Below are 27,311 nucleotides of genomic sequence, written 5' to 3'. Positions count from 1 at the left end.
GAGACAGGAGCAATTATATTTTCTCTCTCTCTTAAAAACAACAAAAAACATAAAAAGCACGCGGTTGTGTTTGAACGCACAAACTAATGTATACCAGCCCGACAGAATGGCCAGCCCACTCCCCCGACCTCATAGCATGTGACTGTTTAGGGTTACGCTCGGAAACCACAAAACAAGGACATGATTAAAACAGCAACTGAGGAAGAATTTTGTGTATTACAGTAGACATCAGTGACGCCAAATTATATGGGCCCGTGGGATCTGAGCCCACCCAATAATTTGTCGTATTATTTATTTGTTATTATCATCATCATCACCATCATCATCATCATCATTTCCTTTTCCATTCTTTCCTGGCTTAGTTACCTCATGAGTGATGCCTTACAGGTGTTATTTATGAGGTACAAACCTGTCTTCGAACAGTTGACTAAACAAGAACATGATATGTGATGGTTGCTTATTGAAATCGGTAAATTACAATAAGTAAAATTTCAGTAAATAAGGATGCATTGTTGATACACACTTTATTCATCTCTCCTATCGATAGTAAGGTGCCACATAAGGATAGTGCTGAAAAGTTAGATTTAGAAAATGTTTGTGACGAATGTATAGGAAGAAACACATTTCCATCACTCCTTGCTACGCAATAGTGAGTGCACCTCCGTATTATCAATTTATAGTTCGAAAGAATTCAAGTCCCCAAGTTAAAATGTTTATATAATTGTAACGTTCTATTTAATTACTGAAAATGGATAATTATTGTGCAGAATAGCTACGTACAGTACAAGATAATGTACAGATTTTTTTTGTATATAATTACTAGTATGAAGGAACAAATTAGTATTCATATCATTAAAGGGAGGATTTATGGGATTCTTTTGGGAAATTATGATCAAGTGTTTGAGCCCACCCAATGTTTTTAAAAAGTTGGCGCTACTGGTAGGCATGTATCGTAAAGCAATTGAGGCGTTCCGTAAGAGAAGGGCGAACCCGCCAAATGTACTTTTAGAGATAATCGATGTTCAAAGTATTTTACCTGTAAACGAGATAAGGGCGAATCCGCCAAGGACACGTCTGTAAATAATGATAATTACTTTGTACACTGAGAAACGAATACCTTTATTAAAAATTGCAATTAAATGTCCAATTTAATATTCCAACTTAATAGTGATCATATATGACATTATGAATTCATCAATATTATGGGAATAATTTGAAAACAGTATATTAAAAAAAGAAAAGGGTGTAGAATGAACTCAATAGTGGCAGACATTAATAATAATAATAATAATAATAATAATAATAATAGTTAATAAATAAATAAAAACACTTAATCGCACTGTGATGTGACATTTACAAAGTGTCTCAAATTATTAATAACCAAAAATAAGTAGATGCCTATCATGTTATTACCCTTGCTATCAAAAGTGGTCTCACTTGTTCTGGGAACAGAGTTGCTAACAATCCATTACATCAACTTCATGAAGATGTTCCTCCGAGTCAGTCACTGCTAGTTGCACGTGTCGTTTGCTGATCACCTCATCTACAAACGTTCTGTGGCACATAGATAAGGAGAGCTTTCAGATCACTTTACTTTATCAGAAGTGAGCTTTATTGACGTTAAGGCTAATTCACACGGGGATAGTTTACAGGAGTCAAGTGCTTGGAGCAAGTCGACTTTCCTTCAACTTTCCCCGTGTGATATGGTCGAGACAATCAAGTTGTGACTTGGCGGTCAAGCAGAATTTGAGTTGACGACCCGTCAACTTTTGTGTCCACTTTCCCGTCACGTGACCAACTTGACTCCACCACTTCCCGCGTGTGAATGCGAACTTGTAGCAACTTGGCAAATAGAAAGTTTGTAGTTTTAGGCCTATTGTCGAAGTAAATTAATAATTATTAATAATGAGCGCCCCTAAGTGGAATTCCAACGATATCATAAAGTTTTTGGAAGTGTATGAGAAGTATGAACTTGTATGGAATATACGTGACAAAGAATACCTCAATAAAAACAAGCGGGAATTATTATTCCAGAAACTAGTGAGTGAACTCATGGAACAAGGTTTCGAAAACATAGACGTAGAAGTGGTTCGAAAAAAGTTAAAACCCCTTAAAACAGGAGTCATTCTGAGATGTTTCCTGTAATCTGCAGGATCGTCTTCAGCTAATTTTTTCAACAAGGTATTAGATGCACTATGCATAATTCTTCGACGAATCCATTTCTTAACCCATTTTCTCTTTTCCTTTTTTTCAATAATATTTTGTAATTCATACAATAACAAGGCTCCAATTAGCTGCACACATGCTTTAATATGTGCTGGTGGCATCTTCAGTTTCACCAAACTAAAAATGCTAGTTCACTATTTACTTTTATTAACTATAACAGAATACAAGAATTCAAACACCACTACGAATACAACATTCAGCGCGCGCTTTTTTTCAAGCATGGTTTCAAATTTAATGTCTCCGTGTGATCACAAATATAGCATCAAGTTTAGAGACTTCAAGCACTTGACTCCTGTAAACTATCCCCGTGTGACTCGGGTTTTACATATCTCTTTGGCAAAACCAGCTCAGAGAGATCGGCCTATTTTTAATGCGACATCTGTTCACATCAACACTGGTTACGAGCTTAGAAATGTAGGCATTGTGGAGGTCATAATCACCCAACTCCCAGAAATTACGAAATACAGGTTGTATTTCCTCCATACCTAATGCGTTGAAGCACCCACATGGCGGGCCTATACCGCGATCTTGCACATGTCGAGATGTTTTCGTACTAACGTACGATTCAACTTTGTTCCTTTTAATCTTTGCTTGTAGCTACGTTTATCCATTTTTCGACATGCCTCTGATATTTCCTACAATAACCAGGTATTTCTGGTTGATTATCACTGTCACTATTAGGCTCCTCATACTAAGCTATTACAATGTCCATAAATACACGTAATTCCTCACTACGGTTGTACTCGTCTGTGTGGTTACAACAACGCTAAGACAGTGAATGGCGCGCGCCTTCAGGAAGGGTGGCGTATTCGCCCTTCTCGTACGGAGTAATATTAATATTATCAACCTTTCACAGACTGCGCAGTTTCTCCAACCTTACAAACAATGCTAATTTCAATGTAGTAAAGGAGAGCCCGCCAAACATCTGCCAGCTTAAGCTGCAGATATGTGTCTTAAATATTCGGAGGAGTCAAAAACACAAAATGCGATCCTTGGCGGGGTCGCTCTTATCTTAAGGAACGCCTCAATTGTGACTTTTCAGAACGTAGCGGGTTATGCTTGGATGTGAACGGCGAGCAGTTTGAAGCAATAAAATGACTCTGGTTGGTATTATTGCGTATTGTTCTTCAATTTGAAGAATTGCCTTTCCAACTGCAAAGCCTCATTTCTCGTAGCCATAATACTGTCATCACACGAAGCGATCAAAAGTACATACAGTATTTCTGATTCACTCTATAGGATTATAATTGCAGGAATAACCTAAATTAATCGTATATTGAGACTACAGTATTTCTTTTCAATTTTCAGTCATTAAGACCTCGCTTCGGTGGTTCATCCACGTGTTAAGAAGTGATGACAAATCGGTGAAAATTGAAGCTGCTCTACTTTATTCCCCGCTGTCCCTGACCTTAGCAGTTTCCTAGTTTGAAATGACATCGCAACGAAAACTCAAAAAAGAACTAAATGTATAATGAATTGATTACTGTTAGGCAAAAATCACGAAGAACATCCTAAGACGATTGCTGAAATTTCATGTAATTTTTCCAAATATAGGGATATCCATTTGTTACATAAAATGTCTATATTTTATGTGTGCCATTTCCGGATAAATTGACTTGTAGATACTGAATAGCCCTATGAAGAAGAACATTTGCCCAATTATCAGAAGATGATGTACAGAAACAGACGACAAGCTAGAACCATTATTCTTGTATTAGAGATGCTGAAAACTTGTATTTCGACTAAAATCTCAAATCTTTTTTTGCAATCTTTCTATAATGAGAAAGTAGTAATGTTGACTTCTAAGTGTCCAGTAGGCCTTCTTCTGTCTTAAAAGCAAGAATTATACTCCAGTCGAAAATGTATATACGATAATTTTGAGGCTTGACGTTATCCACATGCATAATTTTATGTTATTTTTTATATATAGGCTATATATTTATTCCTTTTTTTGATATTTTCATTTTTTGATGTCTTATATTTTTTTATATATTTTTTTTTTTTTCATTTATTTATTTTATTCCATAGATCTTACATGAGCAATGAAGCTTTAAGATGTGGAACATGTCAACATTTTACAATATTACAATTACAATTTTTACAAATTTTTATAGTTTTACAATTTAGTAATTTTCTACAATTTTTACAATTTTGTACAATTTTTTTACATTTTTCTACATTTTTTTACATTTTTTTACATTTTGGCGAGATGTAGTGAGATGAGATGAGGTCCGAGGATTCGCCAAAATATTACCCGGCATTTGCCTTTTCGGTGGGGGAAACCTCGGAAAAACCCAACCAGGTAATCAAATCAAAGGGGGTAATCAAATCAAAGGGGTTGATGTCAAGGACTCGCCATAGACCATCCGGCTTCAGTCCCACGGCTGGGGAAAACCTCCGAAGAAACCAAAGTCCAAAGGGGGGTCCAACCCAAGCCCGAACGCAGCTCCGGATCAGCAGCCCAGCGAGTCTGTCGACTGACCAACATCGATGGCTCTACTAAAAGTATACAATACATAGCCAATCAGATTATTAAATTTACAAACGCAAACGATCATTCATAAGTTGAGCTATATTATAATACAAAACAATTTTATTAAATTTAAGGCATAAACAATTCAACCAGTTGTGATATACAGAAATTGATAATACATATCATGCAAACTACTTCAAATTACAAACACAAACAATTTATCAGTAGAGCTATATAGATTACTATTCAATATAAAGCATATACAATTCATCGGCCAAATCTATACAAATATATACAATACAAAGTAGCATACTTTCATTAAGCTATACAAATTTGTGCAATTAATATCAAGTAGATTAATTCAATTTATAATCATAAACAATTCATCAGTTGAGCTATACATATTACCATTCAATTTACAGTAGGTCTGTATACAATTCATCAGTAGAGCTACACTGACTAGTAATCATTTAAGAACATATACAATTCATCAGCCAAACTATACAAACATATACAATCAAATTAGTTCAATTTACAAACTTATTTTCGTTAAGCTATACAATTCATATGAAGTAGATTAATTCAATTTATAAGCTTAAACAATTCATCAGTTGACCTATACAGTATACTATTCAATTTACAGTACATACAATTCATCAGTTATGCTAAACAAAAAATACAATACATAGTAAACAGATTAAGTCAATATAAAAACATATTTTAGTTGAGCTATATAAAATTGTACATGTCATTTAAGTAGAATAATTCAATTCACAAGCATAAACAATTCATCAATTGTGTAGAAGGTATGAGTATGTAGAAATTTGGTTAATTCTTTTCTGAACCTTTTCTCGTTGTTCTTCAAATCTTTAAGATAATTAGGCAGTGCATTGAAGACTGTTATACATGAATAGCGAACTCCTTTTTTAAAACAGCTTAGACTAACAGAGGGTAGATGAAGATCTGATTTATGTCTTGTATTAAAATGATGAATGTCTTCATTAGTACTGAATTTATCTTGGTTCTTAATATACAGCATCATTAGGGAAAGAATGTATTCACAAGGTAAAGTCAAGATTTCTAAGTTTCGGAAAATATTTTTACATGAGGTCCTTTTATGCACACCGGCCATTATTCTTATAGCTTTCTTTTGTAAAACAAAAACGTGTTTAGCTTCAGACGAGTTACCCCAGAGTATTAATCCATATTTCATTACAGAGTGAAAATATGCAAAGTATGACATTTTAAGTAAGTTTATATCACCAATAGTAGATAAGGATCTTAATGCATAACAGGCAGAGCTCAATTTACGAGTAATACATTCTATATGCGTTTTCCAGTTCAAGTGATTATCCAATTCTAAACCAAGAAACTTTGTGCTTATAGATTCTTTGAGATGAGTTCCATTTAATCGAATACTGTAGGAAACCTGAGCACTATTGTGTGTACTAAATTTGACTGCACTGGTTTTATCAACATTAAGTGCTAGTTTATTTGCATGGAACCATTCATTCATTAGATTCAGCACTGTATTAGAAGTGTTTATAAAATGATCGTATTGTTTGCTTGAAATAATTACACTTGTATCATCTGCAAATAAAATTACATGGGATGAATTGTTTATGGTCAAGGCTAAATCATTAATATAAACTAGAAACAACAATGGACCTAAAATTGACCCCTGCGGAACACCATGTTTAATATTTCTAAATTCTGAATAAGTAACTTTATGACTATTTGGTACATTTATTTCTACTTTTTGTTTTCTATTTGATAAGTACGATGTAAACCAACCCAACATCTCATCTTTAATGCCATAAAACTTCAATTTTTTTACTAATATACTATGGTCTACACAATCAAATGCTTTAGCCAAGTCACAAAAAATCCCACCTACATGTAGTTTCGAATTTAATGAATTTAGTATTTCATCCACCAAACTAAAAGCAGCATTCTCTGTCGATTTTTGTTTTCTAAATCCAAACTGTTCTAAAACTAATATATTGTTGGACTCCAGGTAATGATATAATCTATTATACATAACTTTCTCAAACACTTTTGAAAATGTTGTTAATAATGATATGGGTCTGTAATTAGCAATAGTACATTTATCTCCCTTTTTGTATATTGGTTTTACTATTGAATATTTGAGTCTTTCTGGAAAAATACCACATTGCATTGACAAATTGCATAGATAGCTTAACGGAGGGGATAATATTTCAGAACAAGCTTTCAGAACTTTACTTGGAATTTCATCATATCCAGAGGAATATTTTGTTTTTAGTTGTTTTATCACATGCATGATTTCTGCTGCGGTAGTGGGAATAAATTTGAGACCTAAAAACTCAGTGTTAAATGCATCAGTTAGGTAACCAAGTGCAGCATCTTCTGCACAATCTTGAATGTTTAAGTTCTGAATAATATTTATATAGAAGTCGTTAAAATGATTTGCAATTGATTTTGGGTTATCTATTTTACTATCATTGATTTTAATGCAAGTAATATTTTCACTCTTTGAATATCGATTAGTTTCATTTTTAATAATATCCCAAATAGTTTTAATCTTATTATCTGAATTTTGTATTTTTTCATTCAGATACATTTTCTTTGCATCTTTTATAACTTTTGTCAAAGTTTTACAGTAATTCTTGTAGTAATTAAGAACATGAGGATCATCACTATTCCTACTCATTAAATATAGATTCCTTTTTCTAGCACATGATATTTTAATTCCCTGAGTTATCCACGTGTTTTTACTTTTACATTTTTTCACCACCTTGACTGGAAAACATTCATTGAAATAATTCGTAAATGTAGTGAAAAATGCATTAAATTTAGTATTAATATCAATGGTATCGGTACTATATACATTTTCCCAAGATTCATTTTGTAGACATGTATTTAAATGATGAAGAGATTCAGCATTTATAATCCTTTTTTTTATTTTTAGATTAACACTTTGGAATTTTTCACTCATATTGAAAACACTTAGAATTTGTGCATCGTGATCAGACAGGCCATTGACTAATGGTACTGTTGAATAGGAATTCAATCTACTTTTATCTATAAATATATTATCAATGGCAGTACTACTTCCAGCTTGTGTTCTGGTTGGAAAACTTACTGTGTGACTAAGATTATAAGTTTCAAGAAGTGAGTTTAATTTTCTTTTACGTGAGCTTTCTGATAGATAATCTATGTTTATGTCACCACAGATTACAAATTCGGTATGTGGTTTATAAAGTCTTTTCAATAATGAATCTAAGTTAGTTGTAAATTTCTTATAATCTCCCATTGGCGCCCTATAAACACATAAGATAATTAAATTTGATATCTCATAACCAATTTGTATTCCACAGATTTCAATATCTTGTTCAAGGCAAAAATCAGATATATCAATTTTACTAAATAATAGATCCTCTCTGATAAAAATACAGGCACCCCCTTTTTGGAAGACATGTCTACAGAAATGGGAACCTAATACATATCCATGTAAAGACAGTTGTAGTATTTCCTGTTGCTTCATGTGATGTTCAGTTATACATAATATCTGAGGTTTATGCTTTTGAGTTGCTAAAGAAGTGATCAATTCATCAGTTTTTTGTTTTAATCCCCTAATATTTTGATGGAAAATAGTGAAGTTACTGTGTTCATTACTAGAAACATCAGAGCATTTACAATTTAGTTGAACTTGTTTCAAACACCTTACCGGTGGGAGGTTTAACCTAAAAAAGGAGAAGCCCTAGCATTAACTAACACAGGAATATTACAACTCTGCTTTTTAACATGGCTGCCTCTGATGCTATTAGCAATAAGAACCGAAAGGTGCTCCTTGCCTCTACCATTCAGATGCAGGCCATGTGACGTATATTCATACCTTCTTATAGGGCTTACATCTATCAAACCAATGTGTGATGCCCCAGGTCTCATCAGAGCCCGCTCAAGCCGCATATTCACGCTCCGCACCCTCCTGTGAAGATACGGCTTGTCGTGCCTGCTGAAAAGACTGAGAAATCCCACATTGGTATGGCTGCTCATCTCAATTATGTTGTTGACATCTTTCTCAATAGAATAGTTACAATCGTTATCTATACTATTACCTGGCCCACCCACTATAACTACATGATCCCTCTTAGAAAATTCTGAACTCAATTTCATCATATCCTCAACAACATTCTTGAGAGGAGCATTAGGCTTACATACACTAGATACTTCAAACTCATCGCCCAGTTTCGACTTCAAAAGTGAGGAAATACCTCTTGCATGGCTGCTTCCTAAAATCAATACTTTACTCCTACAATCATTAACCTTATCTGTTTTCTGACTTACCTTTACTAGTGTCGATACTGGGTCTGAGTTCTCCTGATCAACATTCATTGCTTGAAGAGCACTGAATTTGTTGGTCAGTTTGATTGATGCAGCATCATCCGCAGAGAAACGTCTACTCCTAGATTTGGAATTCTTCGGTTTCATCCAAGTCTGAGATCTCTCTTTATTCGAAACACTAATGCTATCCTTCAAAGCTCTCAATTTATTAATTTCACACTTTGCCTCATCTAATTCCAATTCTAGGGCTCTGATTCTCTCCAGTTGATCGCGCATCTTTCTATCATATATACAATCACTACATTCCCAACTACCTTTGTCAACAAAATTATCAGGATCTATATCTATACATTTCCAATGAAAACAGAAATTACAATTATTACATACCAATCCTTTCACTACAATCCTTCTACAACTACGACAGTTTCCAGACAGAGCAGCCATAGCACACATTATGTATATACTGTACCTTATTTACAAATTCAATTTCACTCACTTTTCAATTTAATGTACTTACGTATATTAGTTTTAGGTTATTTCTACCCTTTAGTATCACCACACTATAATATTTCAATAGGCCAACACTACACTTTATCACTTCACTATACCGCACTTTTCGACGTTGAAACTACACGACACGTCACTGCACTTATATTTCGGTCTAGATGAAACTTCACTATTTATGTTTTAAATTATTTCTACTTTGAAGTATCACCACACTACAATATTTCAATGGACCAACACTACACTTTATCACTTCACTATCCGGTACAACACTTGTCGACGTTAATCTACACGATACGTCACTTCACTGCACTTATATTTCAGTCTTGATGCAACTTCACTATTTATGTTATTTAACACACGCAATTTCTTAACCAACAATAGTATTTATATTGAAATGTGCTATTAATAATTTAGCCTAGTCCTTGTTAAAATATGTAAACACGTTCTATATTAGTGTTACAATTAAGCCTACTTATGTATCAATTAAATATTTCAACTTTACAAATAACAAAGAGCCTTAAAATTAGTCAACTTATGAGTTAAGAATTACTCAAGTTAAAAGAAGAAAAGGTCGGGAATAGTGACCAAAGTGTTGATTTGAGGTTAACTGTTTACAATATGGCGATTTATGTTGTGTATGAAATGCGAAGTATATTATTACAAAATTGCGTGGAAAATGGATGTTATGAATTTATGATTTATATATCAAATGATTAGTGAGTATTTTAAGTATCTTTAAATATGATGCTATGAATATATATATGAGAATTGTGTTAAATATGAGTATGAAAACACAGAGCTGCTTTATGGCAATCTTATCTCCTCAGTCACTACTACCAACATTAAATTAAATTAAAATAAATATTTTTATGTTAGAAATCTTTCAAAATTCAATAAATGAAATGAAAATAAAATATAATTTATGTATATAATATATTAACCACTATATTATTGCATTATATTTTGTATTTATTTTACAATTGTATTATTTAATACTTTTTCATTTTACTTTATTATTATTTAAAGGGGCCAGCGCTTCTTATACTTTCTAGTTAACCTACTCTTCCGTGTATTTGATATAATTTCATTGTATTTCTTGTATTATTAGTTTGGTATTTTTCACTTTACTTTTGTTTACTTACATTTGAGTATTTAAATTAAACAATTAAATAATTATTTTAGTGTAGGCTTAAACTTGTAATATTACTTTTTAATTATTCAATGTAATACTCCACTCCCGGTCACATGCTTTTGCTTCATCGGGAGCGTCAACCAAAAGTGTACCATTATTATTTTTCAAATAAAAATTATTATTATTATTATTATTATTATTATTATTATTATATTTTGGAAAGTACCTGACTCTAGTAGTTCATAAATAAAAATTGGAAATAATTATCAAATGGAGTACAGTAGTGGCAAAAAAAAACCGGACCGACCCTTGTAGCTGATTTCAGAGTCTTGTTCACTCCAGAGCACGATAGACTGGTAATTAAGACTTTCGAGGTTCGAATCCTGCCTGGGAAGGAAACTATTTTTTGTTCCATATTCAAGTTTATTCCCAATACTTTTCGATTGCTGGTAAAATTCATGTACTGGGAATAATAAGTTAATTAAGTAGTAAAATATCGCTGCAATCGAAAAGTATTGGGAATAAATTTGAATAAGGGACAAAAAAATGTTTCCTTCCCAGGCAGGATTCGAACCACGAAAGTCTTAGTTACCAGTTTATCGTGCTGTGAGTGAACAAGACTCTGAAATCAGCTACAAGGGTCGGTCCGGTTTTTTTTTTTTTTTTTTTTTTTTGCCACTACTGTGCAACAGCAAAATGTAACGAAAATATTGAAAACATTTACTTTTATATGATATAACACTATCATTTCTTGGTTTCATTTATGACATGGCGTATATTATATAGTTACATTCATTGACAACATAATTTATATGAATTAATACAGTCATGTCAATTGATGCCCATAGGAGCAAACGTGCGATTTAGAGCTCAGGAGAGCTTGAGCGCCTTACAGCGGAAAGGAAGGAGACAGACGAAAGAGGTAATACCTTATATGCCGCTTGGTCCAGTTATATTCAGGGATGACCGGCACTGATTCAATAGATAAAGGGAAGAAAACTTATTAATACTCTTTCCATGGTAATTTTTAGATCTGTCTGAGAAGTATAAGTGCATTATAAGAATGTAAGTTTTAATTTTAATGCTCATTTTTCACAAGTTTGATTTTTTTATTCAAAATAAATATTTTCTCAACTTTTTTTATAGAATAGTTAAATTTTCAGATAGGTATAGGCCTATTTATTTAGCAGCCTTACAGAGTGTTTTCGTAAATCTAATATACCGTAAATACGTAGATTACTGAAGATAGTGTACTGAAAATTTTTAAAATATTCGCATGGAAATTGTTCGTAAGGAAATGAATTAACAAAGCAACTACTGTTACAACATAAGCAAAAGATACGTGCCTATGTGTTGTAAAAATGTCAGCTCTATAGCTTCAGCACATTTCGAGAAAATAATTTAATATTCTGATGATAGGAAGGAAGTTGCTCACAAATATCACCTTAAAAGCATAATGCGATAAGAGTTTTCTTATGGAATATTAGTTACACTTAGAACATGTACATGGGTAACTTTTCTTTGTACTGTAATATTGTTTTGATTAATTTATGTATTACTTTTGTAAGGCTAAAGGTACCATCAATATCAATTCCAACTTATCATGTCATACTCAATATCTTTTTTTGGGATATCACTTTCTTTATGAATGATGTGTTTCATCCACTTAGTACAGTATAGTTGTACTACTATGGAATTTATGTGAATATTCCTTCTTAACTCTTTATTATGCTATTAACATTTAAAACACAACCGCAATATTAAGAAATTGGTATTAGTGCTTTTCTTTTACAGACAATATAGATAATATCAAATAGAAAGCAGTCATATAAAAATAACGATATAAAATTTCACGTTCCGTTTGAAGTTTGTGCACACTGCTTTCTTAATCCAACAGGCTGCTTATTCATATACACAACCCTTCCTCTTTCAATACTTAGCGCTTTATGCCCGCGCACGACGTCAAGGTCAGAAAAATGCGCTTGCTTTGACATCACTGAGTTAATATCACAATCACAGTAAGCTGTTAATCAGAACTGTTCTTACATAGCTTGTATAGATTAATTTATTTTTGGAATTCAGTTAGTAAAGCCATTTGTTGAAATACTTTCAATTACGATAGGTATAAATCTGTGATTTGCTCCACAAATTTCAGAGCATTGACCATATAGAACTCCGGGCCGATTAATTAAGAATCTAACCTGATTTAGTCGCCCCAGTGTTGCATGGGCTGTTACAAAGAGCCACCATAGAAATCCAATCTTGATTATTCCTGGTTAGTTTTGCTATGCTGAAACAAATGTTAAAAATAATAAACAGAATTATTTTTTTACACAAATGGATACCTTTAAAGCCTATATCGAAGATAAAATATAATAGGCGTACAGTATCTTGTTATTATAAGTTGAAATGCATTTTTGTGTGAAGATTTTTTATTGCAAATAATAATGTAATTGAAACGGAATGTGACGAAAAAAGTAAGACGGGAAATTTCATACAGTATAAAGAGTGTAACAAAAATGCGTGTCAAAACTTTAGGGACACATTCCTCACATGTAGATGGAATTATGTTATATGAACATGAGTTCGGAAACACTTTATTTCTTTGATAGAGCGCGAGGTAGTTAGTGTGGAATGCTATCATAACAACTTCACACCAGAACAGTCTGATTAAATATAGACGCTCTTGTTTACCTCTGGTTAAAATGTAATTACTAAGGTTCGGATAAAGTAGTTGTATCGGGATAGGCATCCATGGTCCGTGCGTTTTGTTTACACACATTAGCTAGTTCTCGCGTGTCCCTCAGCCTACAGTAGTGACGATGTATAAGGTTCGTTCCAACAACAGTCAGGAACCGTCCGTAACCATTGTGAGCATGCGCAATACAAAAAAAGCGTTCCAACACAATCCGAACCAGTCCTGAACCGGAAACATGTACTGCAGTCGGGCGTTCCAACAAGCTTTTGACACGGGTTCGGAACGGTCAAAAATAGTCCGTGGATTGAGGCATGTACGGAAGAGTACGCAAGACGCGCATGCGCATAAGCTCACCAACGTCTCCTGGATACTGAAGAAAGACATGATCGACTGTTCACATCATTGAGGTTAAAGATGAAAAGTGACAGTACAGACGAATAATAAAACTAGAGATTTAATTTAAATTTTCGCCAAAAAGAAAGGGAATGGAAATTATTTGGTTATTGAAACATTTAATTACAATTTCAACATGCAGCTTTGATTAAAAATATAATAAATAACGTACATACATTAATAATTAAAAAAAGAGCTATTGAAGTCAATTATCGGAATTCTTGCCTTCCATATTTTTTGTCATCTTTTTATAGAAAATGATCGAAATTCTATTTTCTGCAATTAGAATTAGCTGCGAAACGATAATAATTAAGCATCCCGTTCTTAGCAAAGATGATCACAGTTATAGCATCTCTGGATTTAGTACATAACGATCCGCGAAAGCGTTCCAACAGCGTCCAGTCCAGTTTCAATCCCATAGCAGATGCTCAACTAGCGCATGCGCATAAGATGGTACAGGAACCGTACATGAACTGATCCATGAACCGCTTGTTGGAACGAACCTATATTCAGTTCCTATCGGCTGTACTGTCCATTCACTGATGTTTTAGCTAGGGGGTGGGGAGCGCTCTTCCCAGTAGGTAGAGTTTTAGCTAGTGGAAGGCGTGTACTGTTTACTGAGTATGAAGCAAGTCTAGGTCCTATCCTATACAGCTATACATCCTATCCTGATACAACTACTTTACCCGAACTTCAGTAATCACACATGTGGTTGTGGTGGGGACGATGTACCGTACCACAAAAAATCAATATGGCTTGCGCATCATACAATGTAAGCAGGGTTTAGAAAAGGAACTCTAATAAGAAAATCAAGCATTTACGGACCCACAGTTACATAACATACTCGTATTTTAATACTCTACGTGAGAGGAATGTTTCCCTAAAGTTTTGGCATATAATTTTGTTACACTCTATATAGCAGTATTCTCAACATATAATTTTAAGGAAGTGTAATATGAATTGGTTTAATTTAAATTGTCGAAACCTATGTGTAATTTATTTTACTTACGGCGGTTGTTGAAATACTACTCCTCCTTTGCCACTCATTACGAAGTCATCTGAAACTTAAAACGACATTTCATTAACAAAAATATACATTATATTAAATGTGATCGAGGAATATTAATTTAGTTGTACAAAAGTGCTGATTTAGATACAGTTTGGAATAAGATACACGTCTCTATGTACGTAATTCTATATTATCTGTACGCTCCTGGATACTTAATGCCGTATTCAAGAATGTCAGCTCAACTTCACTTTGTCTCAACTTTCTCGAGTCAAAAGTTAGGTCATATAAAATAAAGTGCCGGAACCATATTCAGAGACAATACTTATCTTTCCTTCGATAAGATCAAAAGTAGGAAATAGTAAAGTCCACTTGATGTTCGACGTCAACATGTAAAAACGTAGTGCTTCCAGCCCACAGTTGCTGTAAAATATAGCGCAAAGTAGCAATTAATATGTCCTTCGTGCTATCCACTGACTACTGATAGTTTAAATAAATTGAATATTAATTGCTACTTTGCGGTGTATTTTACAGAACATTTACTTTAACCCTTATTACCCATTTTTGACTAGCACCACTTCTGCTCCCAACTCCCAACGGCTAAAATATAAATACGTGATAGAAAATAGGAAATCGGATGTCGTTTAGGTCTTGGCAAAAAGAGAAGAAATGGCACGAAATTTTAAACACAAGAATATAAATAATACTGATATTACTAACTACATGTAAATTTTAATCTTAACCTTATGTCGAAAAAGTTATATTCATATTAGATTATAAGTAATTCTTATTCTATGATGAAAACATCATAGTCTATTGCAGATAATTTTTTCAAACTCTTATGTTATATAAACATTCAAAGTTTAACCGATTTAAAAAAAAATAGATCTTCCTCTTTCATTGATTTTAATGTGTAATAGTAATAATAATAATAATAATAATAATAATAATAATAATAATAATATAATAATATAATAATGATAATTAAATAATAATTTATTTATTTACTATTTTTATTGTGCTGTACTACAGTCAGAGGCCAATAACAATAATAATAATAATAATAATATCAATAATAATAATAATAATAATATCAATAATGAGAATGAGAAACTTAAAATGAACTTTATAGCTACAAATATTCCAAAGAAAATGAGTGAAATTGGAGATAAGATTGAGGTTATGATTACATAGGCGTAACTTGAGAATAAAGAAGCAAATAATATGACACAGAATTCATAATCCGTGAATTGTTGGAAATTGCCATCTTCTAAATCCGTTTTAGCTCTTAAAATTAACTTTATAGTACCGGCAGTCTCATTAGTTGTTGTTCAGGCAAATTACAGTATAGCACTAACTGAGGCGTAGGGTTGGTCTTCACGTATCATGAATCTTACTAGCTTTTGGATAAGTTATGGCTCTAAAGTGGACGATAAGTTGTGACTCCGAATACAAATTCTGCGTTTTCTACCTAATAAAGTCAGATGTTAGTGAAAGTGAAGTTGAAGCGACGTCCTGATTAATATTAGACCTAGTTACCTCATTTCCGCGCCTGACACACATTAAAAATTAAATCATGCGTGTAATATCGTAAAGAGATTACTAAATTCTCTAAAATGAGAATAGAAATTTAATTTGCGATGGCAGTGCCCTGTGTGCTATATAGAAGCGGAACTTGGACATAGATGGAAAGATCAAGTAAATGAATCATAGATCCTTATAGACGTATACTGCGGATTATAAGAAATTGTTGTCTAAGAAAAGCTGTGGTGTTCTGTAGAAAAAGTCAATTAGAAATAAAATAATGGTGGAAGATAAAAGAATAAATGAATAAATTCAGGCTGCAGTGTGGGCCATGAAAGATACTTAAATGTAAGCAAAAAAAAAAAAAGTAGCTTAAATTCCAACAGTTCTTCGGAACGATAAAACGTACATTATTGCCGTAAAGAATTAATAATGTTTGAAGTTCTATAAATTGGTGGCCGTGCCGATTCTAATTTATAGTTCACAATGCTGAACATTAACAAAAGTACATGAGAGAAGACTAGAGGTAGCGGAGATACGATTTTTGAGAACAGTAACGGGTTACAGACTGATGGACCACAAGCGAAAAACGAAGATATAGGAAAGAACTACGAATAGCAGGAATAAATAAATAAATTCAAAAGTATCGACAGAAATGATTTAAATGCATACAAATAATAACAATAACACGATTTCGAAAACTGATAGGAAGTACATATAGCTACCTTTGGGGAGGCCGAGACGTAGATGGGAGATAATATTAAAATGATTTGAGGGAGGTGGGATATGATGGTAGGGACTGGATTAATGTTGCTCAGGATAGGGACCGATGGCGGGCTTATGTGAGGACGGGTTCCTTAAAAGCCATAAGTAAGTAAGATATCGAAGTATGAACCAAAGAATAAACGAAGGACGTTGGAGTGATGAATACTTAGACTAATTTCGTAACCAGAATAGGTTATTAAAGGCTAAACCATGAAGTAAACGATGGAAATGAAGATGATGATGATAATGAAGATAATATTCTAAACAATAAAACTATCCGATGTCAGGTAAAATGTTTAGTTTAAATGAGAAACCTGATTATTAGAGAAGAAAATGGCTGTGCCAAGCTTAAAGATAGATATAAACTTTATTGAAATACGTAAAGCTTTGTTAAAATGTGGGGCGAATGAAGATTGTGGGATTATTAAACACACTCTCAGAGATAAAACCTGAAAGATACCAAAAATAAATTTTTATAAAGCTTTATGCTTCGGAAGAGACGGAATCCACCTAAATCGGAGGGGGGCTGCAGACATGGGCTCCCTCCTCGCGCGGGTAGTCACTACAACATGGAGCGGTGGGATCGTGGACCCATCAGCGGGCAGCGGGACCGAAGGACCATCAGCGGACGGCGGGGGCGAGCGACTACCGGCGGTTGGCGGGGGTGAGAGTCTTCCAGCGGTCGGAGGGGTCGAGGGACTACCAGCGGGCGGTGCGGTCGAAGACCTATCAGCGGGCGGCGTAGACCAGCAGTGACGGCGAGGTGCCACGGGGATTCAGAATGTTCAAGTAAGGACAGGCCTATTAAGACTACTGCAGGTAAATTGCCGAAGTATTAGAAATAAACTTATTCTGTTTTGGAACTTGGTCGATGTTTATAATCCAGATGTAATAATTGGGACGGAATCATGGCTTAGGGAAGACATAAATGACTCGGAAATTTTTAGGTCGGATTATAGAGTCTTTAGAAAGAATAGAAGTGAAAAGAGAGGGGGAGTTTTCGTTTGTACTAAGATAGAAATAAATAGCAATCTTCTGTAGATACATGAGGAAATTGAAATATTGAATGTTCAGATAAGAAATGGGCGGGAAACCTTAGATGTAATAGCATGTTACAGACCACCCAGTGTATTAAACAATTTAACTTTGCACAAACTAAATGAATATCTTAATACAGTATCAGAAGACCGAAACGTAGTAATTGCTGGGGATCTAAACCTCCCGAAAATTAACTGGAACGGAATTTCAGGTACAAATTCAGATGCACAGACCCTTGTTAATGAATTGATCTGGCGTAAAGATTTCACGCAGGTAGTAAATGGTCCGACACGTGACAATGCCCTCTTAGATGTTTACCTACTAATACCTGTTTCTCTCTTTGTCAACTCTGAAAGTCTTCATAAAATAAGTGATCACAATAGCGTCTTATTAGAAATCTTCTGGGAAAACACAGTAAATCCGAGGTCAAGTCCACTGTCTGTCTGGAATTTCAACAAAACCAATGTCCATGAATTACAAACGTTTCTACGACAAAAGCATGATGACTTTCTAAGGACTGAAGGAAATATGGAAAATGTATGGCATAAATTTAAGAGTATAATTTTCGAGGCATTAGTAAAATGTGTAGCTTCTAAAATAATTAAGAAAAATCCGGACCCAGAATATTACACTAATTATATTCGCTACTTAAAGAAAAAGACAAGGCGCTCATTTAGTAAACGTAAACAAAGCCATGAGCATTGGGAAAAATATGTGAAATTAATTAAGAAACTTGAGTGTGAAAAAAGGATAGCTCAGGAAAATTTTCTAAAATTCATTTTAAAAGAAGATGAAAGTAACAATTGGAGATAGTTTTATAATTATGTACGTAGGAGAAGAGGAAAAAATGAAGGAGTAGTGCTTTTACGAAATCAAAACGGAGAAAATATAACTGATGACAAAGAAAAGGCCGACTTATTAAATTCCTGTTTCATTTCGGTTTTCAATAATAATAATAATAATAATAATAATAATAATAATAATAATAATAATAATCCCGCTGATAGGAGTGGTTGTGTCACAGATCGTGAATGTGAACCAAATTCGACTTTCAAAATAACTTCCAAAGGGGTTAGAGAGAGACTTACGAAATTAAAAAGTCGGAAGTCTAGAGGACCAGATAGTATTGCTACAGAGATTCTTAAATTAGGTTCCGAGGCCATAATTCCATACTTAATGCGTATATTTCATGTTTCCATAAACAATGCAGCTATTCCATGTGACTGGAAATCAGCTATAGTGGTAAAGATACATAAAGGTGGAAATAAATTAGATGTCGGAAACTACAGACCGATTAGCCTTACATCTGTCTATGTAAAGTCATGGAGCATTTGATATCGGATTATATTCGTCATGTTCTAAATGCGAAAGGCTGGTTTTACTACCTCCAGCATGGTTTTAGGGAAGGCTTCTCAAGTGATAGTCAAATTATGTCGCTGGTTCAGGATCTAGCTGAAGAGGTAGATAGAGGCGGAAGAATCGATGCAGTTGTGATTGATTTTTCGAAAGCATTTTATTTGGTGCAACATGACATATTAATAGATAAGTTAAGTAGGCTAGGAATAGATAAAAGAGTGGTGCTATGGATCCAAGAATTCTTAAAAGGTAGAACCCAGAGAGTTAGAGTAGGTAATGAAATATCGGAAATTGGAAATATAAGTTCAGGGGTGCCACAGGGCAGCGTTCTGTTTCCATTACTCTTTATAATATACGTAAATGACATATGCCAGAATATTACATCAAATTTGAGGCTATTTGCAGACGACTGCATTATCTATAGAAAGATTAGAAATAATTCAGATGTAGATGCTATTCAAACAGACTTGAATAAAATTTATAACTGGGCGTTAATGCATAGGATGAAAATAAATGGTTCTAAAAGTAAATCAATAACATTTTGTAAAACCCGAGAGGAAACTATGTTTAATTACGAATTCGGTGGTGTTGTAATTCCGCAAGTACAATGTTGTAAATACCTAGGAGTGTATTTAAACTCCAAACTTTCTTGGCGAGAGCATGTTGATAATATTGCGGGTAAAGCATGGAGGGCACTTCACTTTATTATGAGAATCTTGAGAAAGGCTAGCCCCAAATCGAGGGAAATAGCATATCTAACGTTAGTGCGACCGTTAATGGAATACGAAACTACATGTTGGGATCCCTATAGAATATATCAGATAAATTCCTTAGAAAGAATCCAGTATAGGGTAGCTAAATTTGTTAAAGGTAAAAGAGAAGATGGAAACGATACGATAAAAGAACTTAAATGGGAAACTTTGGAAAACAGACGTAGGAAACTAGAATAACATCATTGTATAGAGCACATCTAGGTCAGAAAGCATGGGTAGATATAACGGCTCGGTTAGAAAAGCCAACGTACTATGGTAGGAACGATCATGATTTTAAAATCAAATGTAGGAAACAGAAAACGGATGTAGGTAAATTCTCATTTTTAAATAGAACTATAAATGATTGGAATGACCTACCTGCAGCGGCCTTTGAGGGCTGTCCTTCCTTAAGGAGTTTCAAGAATAATTTAAAAAGTTGTGTATAAAGTGCAAATTAAAATTAAGGTGACATTTAACATTTAATTTTTTAAGGTGACATGTATTTATTTAGCCTGACGAGTTACTTCCTTGGTTTGAATTGTAAATTATTTAAAAATAGCGTATAAGAGGGCCTTAGACTAGAAATATTTAATTTAAATGTAGTTGTGTTTATAAGTACAGTATGCATAAGGGTGTAATTATTTGACTCATTTGAACTGTTGTATCAGTGAAGCGAGGTGAGTCAGTGGAGTTATGGTTTTACAGTGCAGTGAATAGTTCCGATCAGTGATAATTTATAGCGTCAATGAAATGTGTTCTATAGTGTCAGTGAAATGTGTTATAGTGTGTCGGTGAAATGTGTGCTAAAGTGTCAGTGAAATGCGTCATAGTGCCACTACAGTGAGTGAGATGAGGATAAAGTGAAATACTATTGAAACTTATGTAGGGCCTATACATAATTATGTAGATTGTAATGTAAAATTAGGTATTTTATTTATGTTTTATTATTAGTGTGTTAAATTATATTGTGTATTCTTATTGTATTGTGTATTCTTATTGTATTGTGTATTCTTATTATATTGTGTATAAAATTGTATTGTGTATTGTATAATTGTATTGTGTATTTTAAATATATTGTGTATTGCTTATCATTTTTTTTTTGTGTATTGTTTATATTGTGTATACCACTGCCACCGGGTGCTTGCCCACTTGCAGCGTAAATAAATACATACACACAATGGCCACTCCGACACTGTTATATGAATGTGAAACCTGGGCACTTAATAGAACACAAAAAATAAGCATATAGATCGCCGAATTGAAGCGGTGAGATCAATAACCATTCAAGTTCACATCTGGTCATTCATTTTTTACAAATTCGAAATTAAATTTTGGGTATTTCCACAAGTGTTACGACTTTAAAAGTTGGTATACTACTTTGTCTTGATCTCTAAAACAACCAGAAATATTACGTGCAAAAAACAATAATTAGGTAAGAAATATATATATATATTTTTTTTGCATTTTTCTCGAAACTTGCGTAAATGGATTTGAATGGTTATTGATCTCACCGCTTCAATTGTGTTTACGATATGTAACTGGATATAATGGAAGAGATGAAATGAGTAACCTTACAATCCGACGAACACATTTTAACTCAAATTATATAATAAAAGAGAGGAAAAATAATTGAATCAGACCATATTTTAAGAATGGAACAATCAAAGATAACAAGATCAGCTATAATGTACAGACCCATGGGCAGGAGAGATATTGGTCGACCAAGGAGATGATTGGAAGGTGTCTTTTATTTTTGAGTGAGCGGAACGGACTTTGAAGATCTTACGATGTAATTGATGGTTGATAACGAATGGAGATGGTGTAACTAAAAATTGGATATGTACTGTACACACTTTAGAGTGCAGTATTTTAAAGTGATCATGCTGGTGAGAAAAACGATGTTGAGATTAGTTTGCCTTATTATATCAAAATTTCTGATACAATTTCATTATTTTTCACAGGAAACTACTGCATTACCTAGGTAAAGTTTGCAGAAGGCTACATACATTGGGCATCTATAACAAAATGTTTTCTCAGACACCACAGGAATTCCACGGATTAATAATTAGAATCATAAGATAATAGCAGTGATGAGTTATGCAAATTACCAAGTACATCTTCTTTATCTGCACTTATCTCTGTTGTGTCCTTTAGTTTCTCCTCATGACAATCGGCTTTCAAGCGCTGGAACGGAAAACAGAAGACATTAACATTTTTTGCTTTAGAACTGAGAGTCATCCTTGATATTTACCATGCTTGTCATTACATTGAAATTTCCTGAGCTTAAAATTAATTGATAATGATGCATTGGTAAGGGGAGCTAAAAATCTTTGGCATAATATTTTTCAGATGTGATGTGGTCGTTTCTTAGGGATAATAAAGAGAGAATGTCCTTCTAAAGATCAGAAATAATATAATATAATTATCATTATCATTATTAACTTCAAATATTAAGCCTTGAAAGCTATTCCAATTTCGGAATACATCTGAACAGAAATTAATTATGAAAACTAAGTACCGCATAAAAATTACATTGCACTGTTCTTGAAGTTGTCGAGTTATTTATGTTTATTTTGGTTTACGTAGGTACTTAAGTTCCTCGTATTAATGTAAGATAGCCACGGTAGCTCAATGAGTAGACATGAGCCTATTAACGGTAATAACGGAGAGTTCCCAAGAGAGATTGCTTGTTTCCTTATCGCAGGGTCTTAGTGTGACCGGTGACATAAAAAATTATGATTTAAGTAACGGAGAAACACCACCGCTTACTAACTTCTCTTAAGTTTAGTTGTAGTATGTAAAAATAAAGGCATTACTATTTTAGTTTTTATGAAGAAGACAACTGGAAAACAAACGCTATCCACATAACACAGCTACTTATCTGAACACAGGAAAGAGAAAAGCTATCACTCTTGAGTAGTTGGTCTCAGTAGGTTATTTCTTTCTTCCATCGGTTATAAGCAAAGATTTTAATAAAGTACAAAGTGGTAAACTTATAATGAGCCACTGCTTAAAAAAAAAAAAGGGAGCAGTATCTTTCTTCTTTCAGCTGACTAAAATTGAAGATAACTGCAGTTATCTTAAAGCTGTTAATGCTGGCATCCCTCAAGGAACTGTCTTAGTACCTCTGTTTTAATTATACATATTAACGATTTATAATTAATAAGCCCAGATAAAATTGAAAGAAATATTAACTCTTATGCTGATGATACTGTTTTAATCTTTATTGGTACAAACTGGGATATCTAATTACAATAATAGAAGTTACAATATTGTTAAAAATTAGATGGAAAACTTCTGTCTCTAAATATTAACAAAACAGCCGTTGTACCCTTATCTTTAAAACAGATAAAACAGGACTTCCTGCAAGTGAAAATAACTTCAAAATACCGGAAATTATTGTCTTTGCTTATGCCCTAAAATTCTTACATTTGACCTGGTGAAATATTTAGCCATTATAATGGACCAAAATTTACTTTGAGAAATTTATATAGTTCATCTTAAGTCTAAATTAAGAAAATTGACATCAGCCTGGGTGGCGCAGTCGGTAGAGTGCTGGCCATAAATGCCAGAGGTTGCTTGTTTGATCCCAGACTAGGCAGATAGCATTTAAGTGTGCTTAAATGCGACAGGGTAAGGTCATTAGATTTACTGGCATGTAAAAGAACTCCTGCGGAACAAAATTTCGGTACACTGGCGACGCTTGGCAGTTCCTAGCATTTGTTAAAAAAAAATAATTGGCATTTAAATGTTACCAGCTACGATTGCCTTCGATATGTAACATAATGCGGTCTATTTATTTAACTTTTCCATTTGGTTATTCAGTATGGAATAATAGGTTGGGGAAGTATAACAAACGCTGTTCTGTTCCCCCGACTAATTTAATAAGAGAATAATTAATTTTTTAAAATAAGCATGTAGCTATCAAACAAGTTTCACCTAATTATGAATATTTCAAAGTTTTAGACATAAACATAATTAGGAATATGTATTATATTATTAATATATTGCTACAAAAATAAACAAAAGAAGTTATGCTACTTCTCTCTTATTGATTTGAACCTAAGTGTAGTCCCGAATCTGGTATGAGGCATACCGGTAGCTCTAATTTCGGCCCAAGACTGTAGGCCCTACAATTTTTGTTAATAATTATTCTTACCTAACATTAATGAATGATTTTGGGATTAAGAAGGAAGTGTAAAAATTACTTTTGGAAATTTTTATTTAGCAGAAAAATGGACCTTTAGCAATATTTGAGTGTTCACCCCACCACACAGTGGTCTATTTCTTACTGTTACAGAGACATTTACCCTAAAACTCAACTTGCTCAAATTGTAAAACACTGACGTAGTTGCGTAGCACTTCGAAGTGTCTTTTAATAGAATCAGAGGAGATAAGAGAGCAATAACAACACCGTTCAACGGAGCAAAATATACTGCGTGTTCAGTTCAAAGTGTCTCATGGCTCGCTGTATGCCGTCATGTGCCTAGCCGACGAGCCTAGACAATTCAATCTTCCTACACTTCCGCAGAAGCGTATTACCTATGTGCCAGAGAAGTTGCCTGGCAAGTACGGCGTTCATTCTGAAGTGTACTTACCGATACGTACGTGAACGCCGGTAGTGGCAGGAATGTGAACTGTTTGGAAACACGTACTAAGGTGAGTTTTTTTTATTACTGTCGGGAATGTGGAGAGGGTTAAGACGATTACTTACGTACGAGTATTTATTGACATTAACTTCGACAGTCAAAATGGACACGGAGCATTTGATTTGTGTTGTGGAATGTTGCCGTTACCGATGATAACAAATATCCTGCGTACGATTTGCCCGCGCAAAATTCAGTTTGAAAGAGGCTATGGTAGCACACAGACCGTACAGACCGCCATCTATTGCTACGACGTTCAAGTTATACCGTACACATTCTCAAGTGCAGAGTGAACGCTTTGAATAATAGGCAACTTCTCTGACATAAAAAGCTGAAACTCGCTTCAAATCGCTGACTCACAGCAGTGACGTCATGACACACTTTGAAATGAACAACCAGTACACAGCCCTCAGTCGCTGATTGTCAGCACTTTCAGTTGGTTTTTAGTGTTCTTATAGCAAGTGCTTACTGTAGTATGTTGTGAATATTTGAGTGGCATCATGGCTGCTGGTCCTTCAGGTAAGTTATGTAATATTTTTATCAACATCTTATCACTATAATACAATTAATTTTTGAATGAAGGGAGAAAATGCGTCTCAGCGAGTTTAGAACTAAATTCAACAGGATGAAACAAAAGTAACCCCCTTTCTTCCGGGCTAAAAATTGTTTAATATTCTTCATTACACGCATATCTATGTAATAAGACCTCTCTTAATGTGCGTGGGTCTTCGGAAGTTAACTATTTTTTATGTTTTACGTTGCCAGGTATGAGTGAGATAGTGACGCGAATGGACATGTTTGGATTCCTTTTAAAAGGAAGTCTTCTTTCTAAAGCAAATACTATTGATGTAAAGAAGCAAATGGTGGACTTCATAACATCGAGAGTTCCTAAAATTAAGGAAGAGGAAATATGCAGTAAAATTTTCCTCTTTTCTAACAAATTGTTAAGTCGGTGGAGGGCAAGAGGCAGAAATAAGACGAACTTTGTAAAACGTAATTTTGAGTGGCTTAAAGAAGAAACACATGTGAAAAGCCATCATCAACCACACACAGGAAGAAAGAGAACTGTTAAAGGCTTCCATGCATCGACCGAAAGAACGAAGAGAAGACGAACGAAGAACTTAGTACAGCGATGTCAAGGTCAAGAGCATGTGGACGGTTCTGCGTGCGATCAAGCGCCCACTGCTTGCAATGAACCTATTCTGCAGGCAGCAGCAGAGAACAAGAAGGAGTGACCAAAATCAAGTCTACTGGCCTGTCACTGCAAAATGAATTAAACTGTTTTTAAATAATGGATAACGTGTTACATTCATACAAGACAACAAGAAATCAGAACATGTTTTGTAGAGTGTACCTATCTAATAAATGTAAAGAATTATAAAATAGTAGGCTACAATAAATAGTAAACATAGCTTCTCCTTAACTTATATAGTTTCAGGTAATAGCTAGAATATAATTGATTTTTATATAATTATCTAATAATCCAACTAGCATAAAAATACTGTGTTCCTGTTTTAAACTTACCAATACAGAAGTGAAAGAAATTACAGAACATTGTGCATAAGGAAAAATGAAATAATAGGACTGCAACAAATAATAAACATAGTATATTTTTATCTTAGAGGTTTTAGATAATGAGGCCTACCTAATTAAATGCTATGTAATTGTTGTATACTTAATAATGTACTTATTATATCGACAGCACATTTCTAGAAACAAATTTAAATTCCTGACTTCTCGTCTAATACAGAAGTGTTTCTTATAGTTTTACACGACACCAACCTTCTTATGTCCGGCGAAATTATGCTTCATGCTGCATAACGTAGCATAGCACGCATATTATCTTCTGATAATCTTGGTATTAGTCTTGGTTTTGTGAGGTTCATAAGTGAGGAGAATTTCTCACATACGTGCTTACTGCCAAATATATAAATAATGTGAGTCTCAAATATTCGTACTCTGGATATATAACCAAGCAAACCAAACTTCCAACTTGACTCTGTTCACACAATTCAAAGAACCTGGAAAGAACTTTTCCTAGCTTAACCAAAGGACATCACAATGGTAAGGACCATTGCCAAACTGAAAATCTATGAACGACATATATCTTCACAATTTTTAGGCAGAATTCATAACGTGTCTACGCTATTAGCATCATACTCTTTTTGTGCATTAAACATATATTTATTACTATTTAATGTCAATAAAACAAAAAAATTCAATACATCATTATGTACATCAATTAATAATTTCAGGCGTTTCACATTGCTCTTCTTCGTAACTAACTGCTTTCCATATATCAAAGAACATTTTCACCTCTTTCACTCATAAGAAGTTAGGAATCCAGTCAGTCTAAAACTTACTGAACGACTTCTTCATCAATGTGTAATGTACAACCCTTGAGTTCATCAGTGGCTTGTTCAGGGACATCATTTTATTTTTACTGACATTTTTAATATTAACCTGTCT

General features: G+C 33.8%; 1 protein-coding gene across 3 annotated transcripts in view; it reads right to left on the bottom strand.

The window, feature by feature from the left end:
- LOC138706469 (uncharacterized) overlaps positions 1–27,311 on the bottom strand; it is a 46,693-nt gene that overhangs the window by 12,741 nt on the left and 6,641 nt on the right. For 2 of the 3 annotated variants that reach the window (XM_069835797.1, XM_069835796.1), the window contains exons 2-4: positions 22,305–22,380; positions 14,765–14,819; positions 12,866–12,954 (exon numbers count right to left, since the gene is read on the bottom strand). In XM_069835797.1, the coding sequence (XP_069691898.1) occupies positions 12,866–12,954; positions 14,765–14,819; positions 22,305–22,380 (220 nt within the window). The remainder of the gene's footprint in view (positions 1–12,865; positions 12,955–14,764; positions 14,820–22,304; positions 22,381–27,311) is intronic. The other variant, XM_069835798.1, reaches the window with a different exon arrangement.

The sequence above is a fragment of the Periplaneta americana genome, chromosome 9 (genome assembly GCF_040183065.1).
Source record: "Periplaneta americana isolate PAMFEO1 chromosome 9, P.americana_PAMFEO1_priV1, whole genome shotgun sequence".
NCBI classification, from domain to species: domain Eukaryota; kingdom Metazoa; phylum Arthropoda; class Insecta; order Blattodea; family Blattidae; genus Periplaneta; species Periplaneta americana.
Note: the sequence above shows the minus strand (reverse complement) of the source record. Positions and strands in the feature narration are given on the sequence as shown.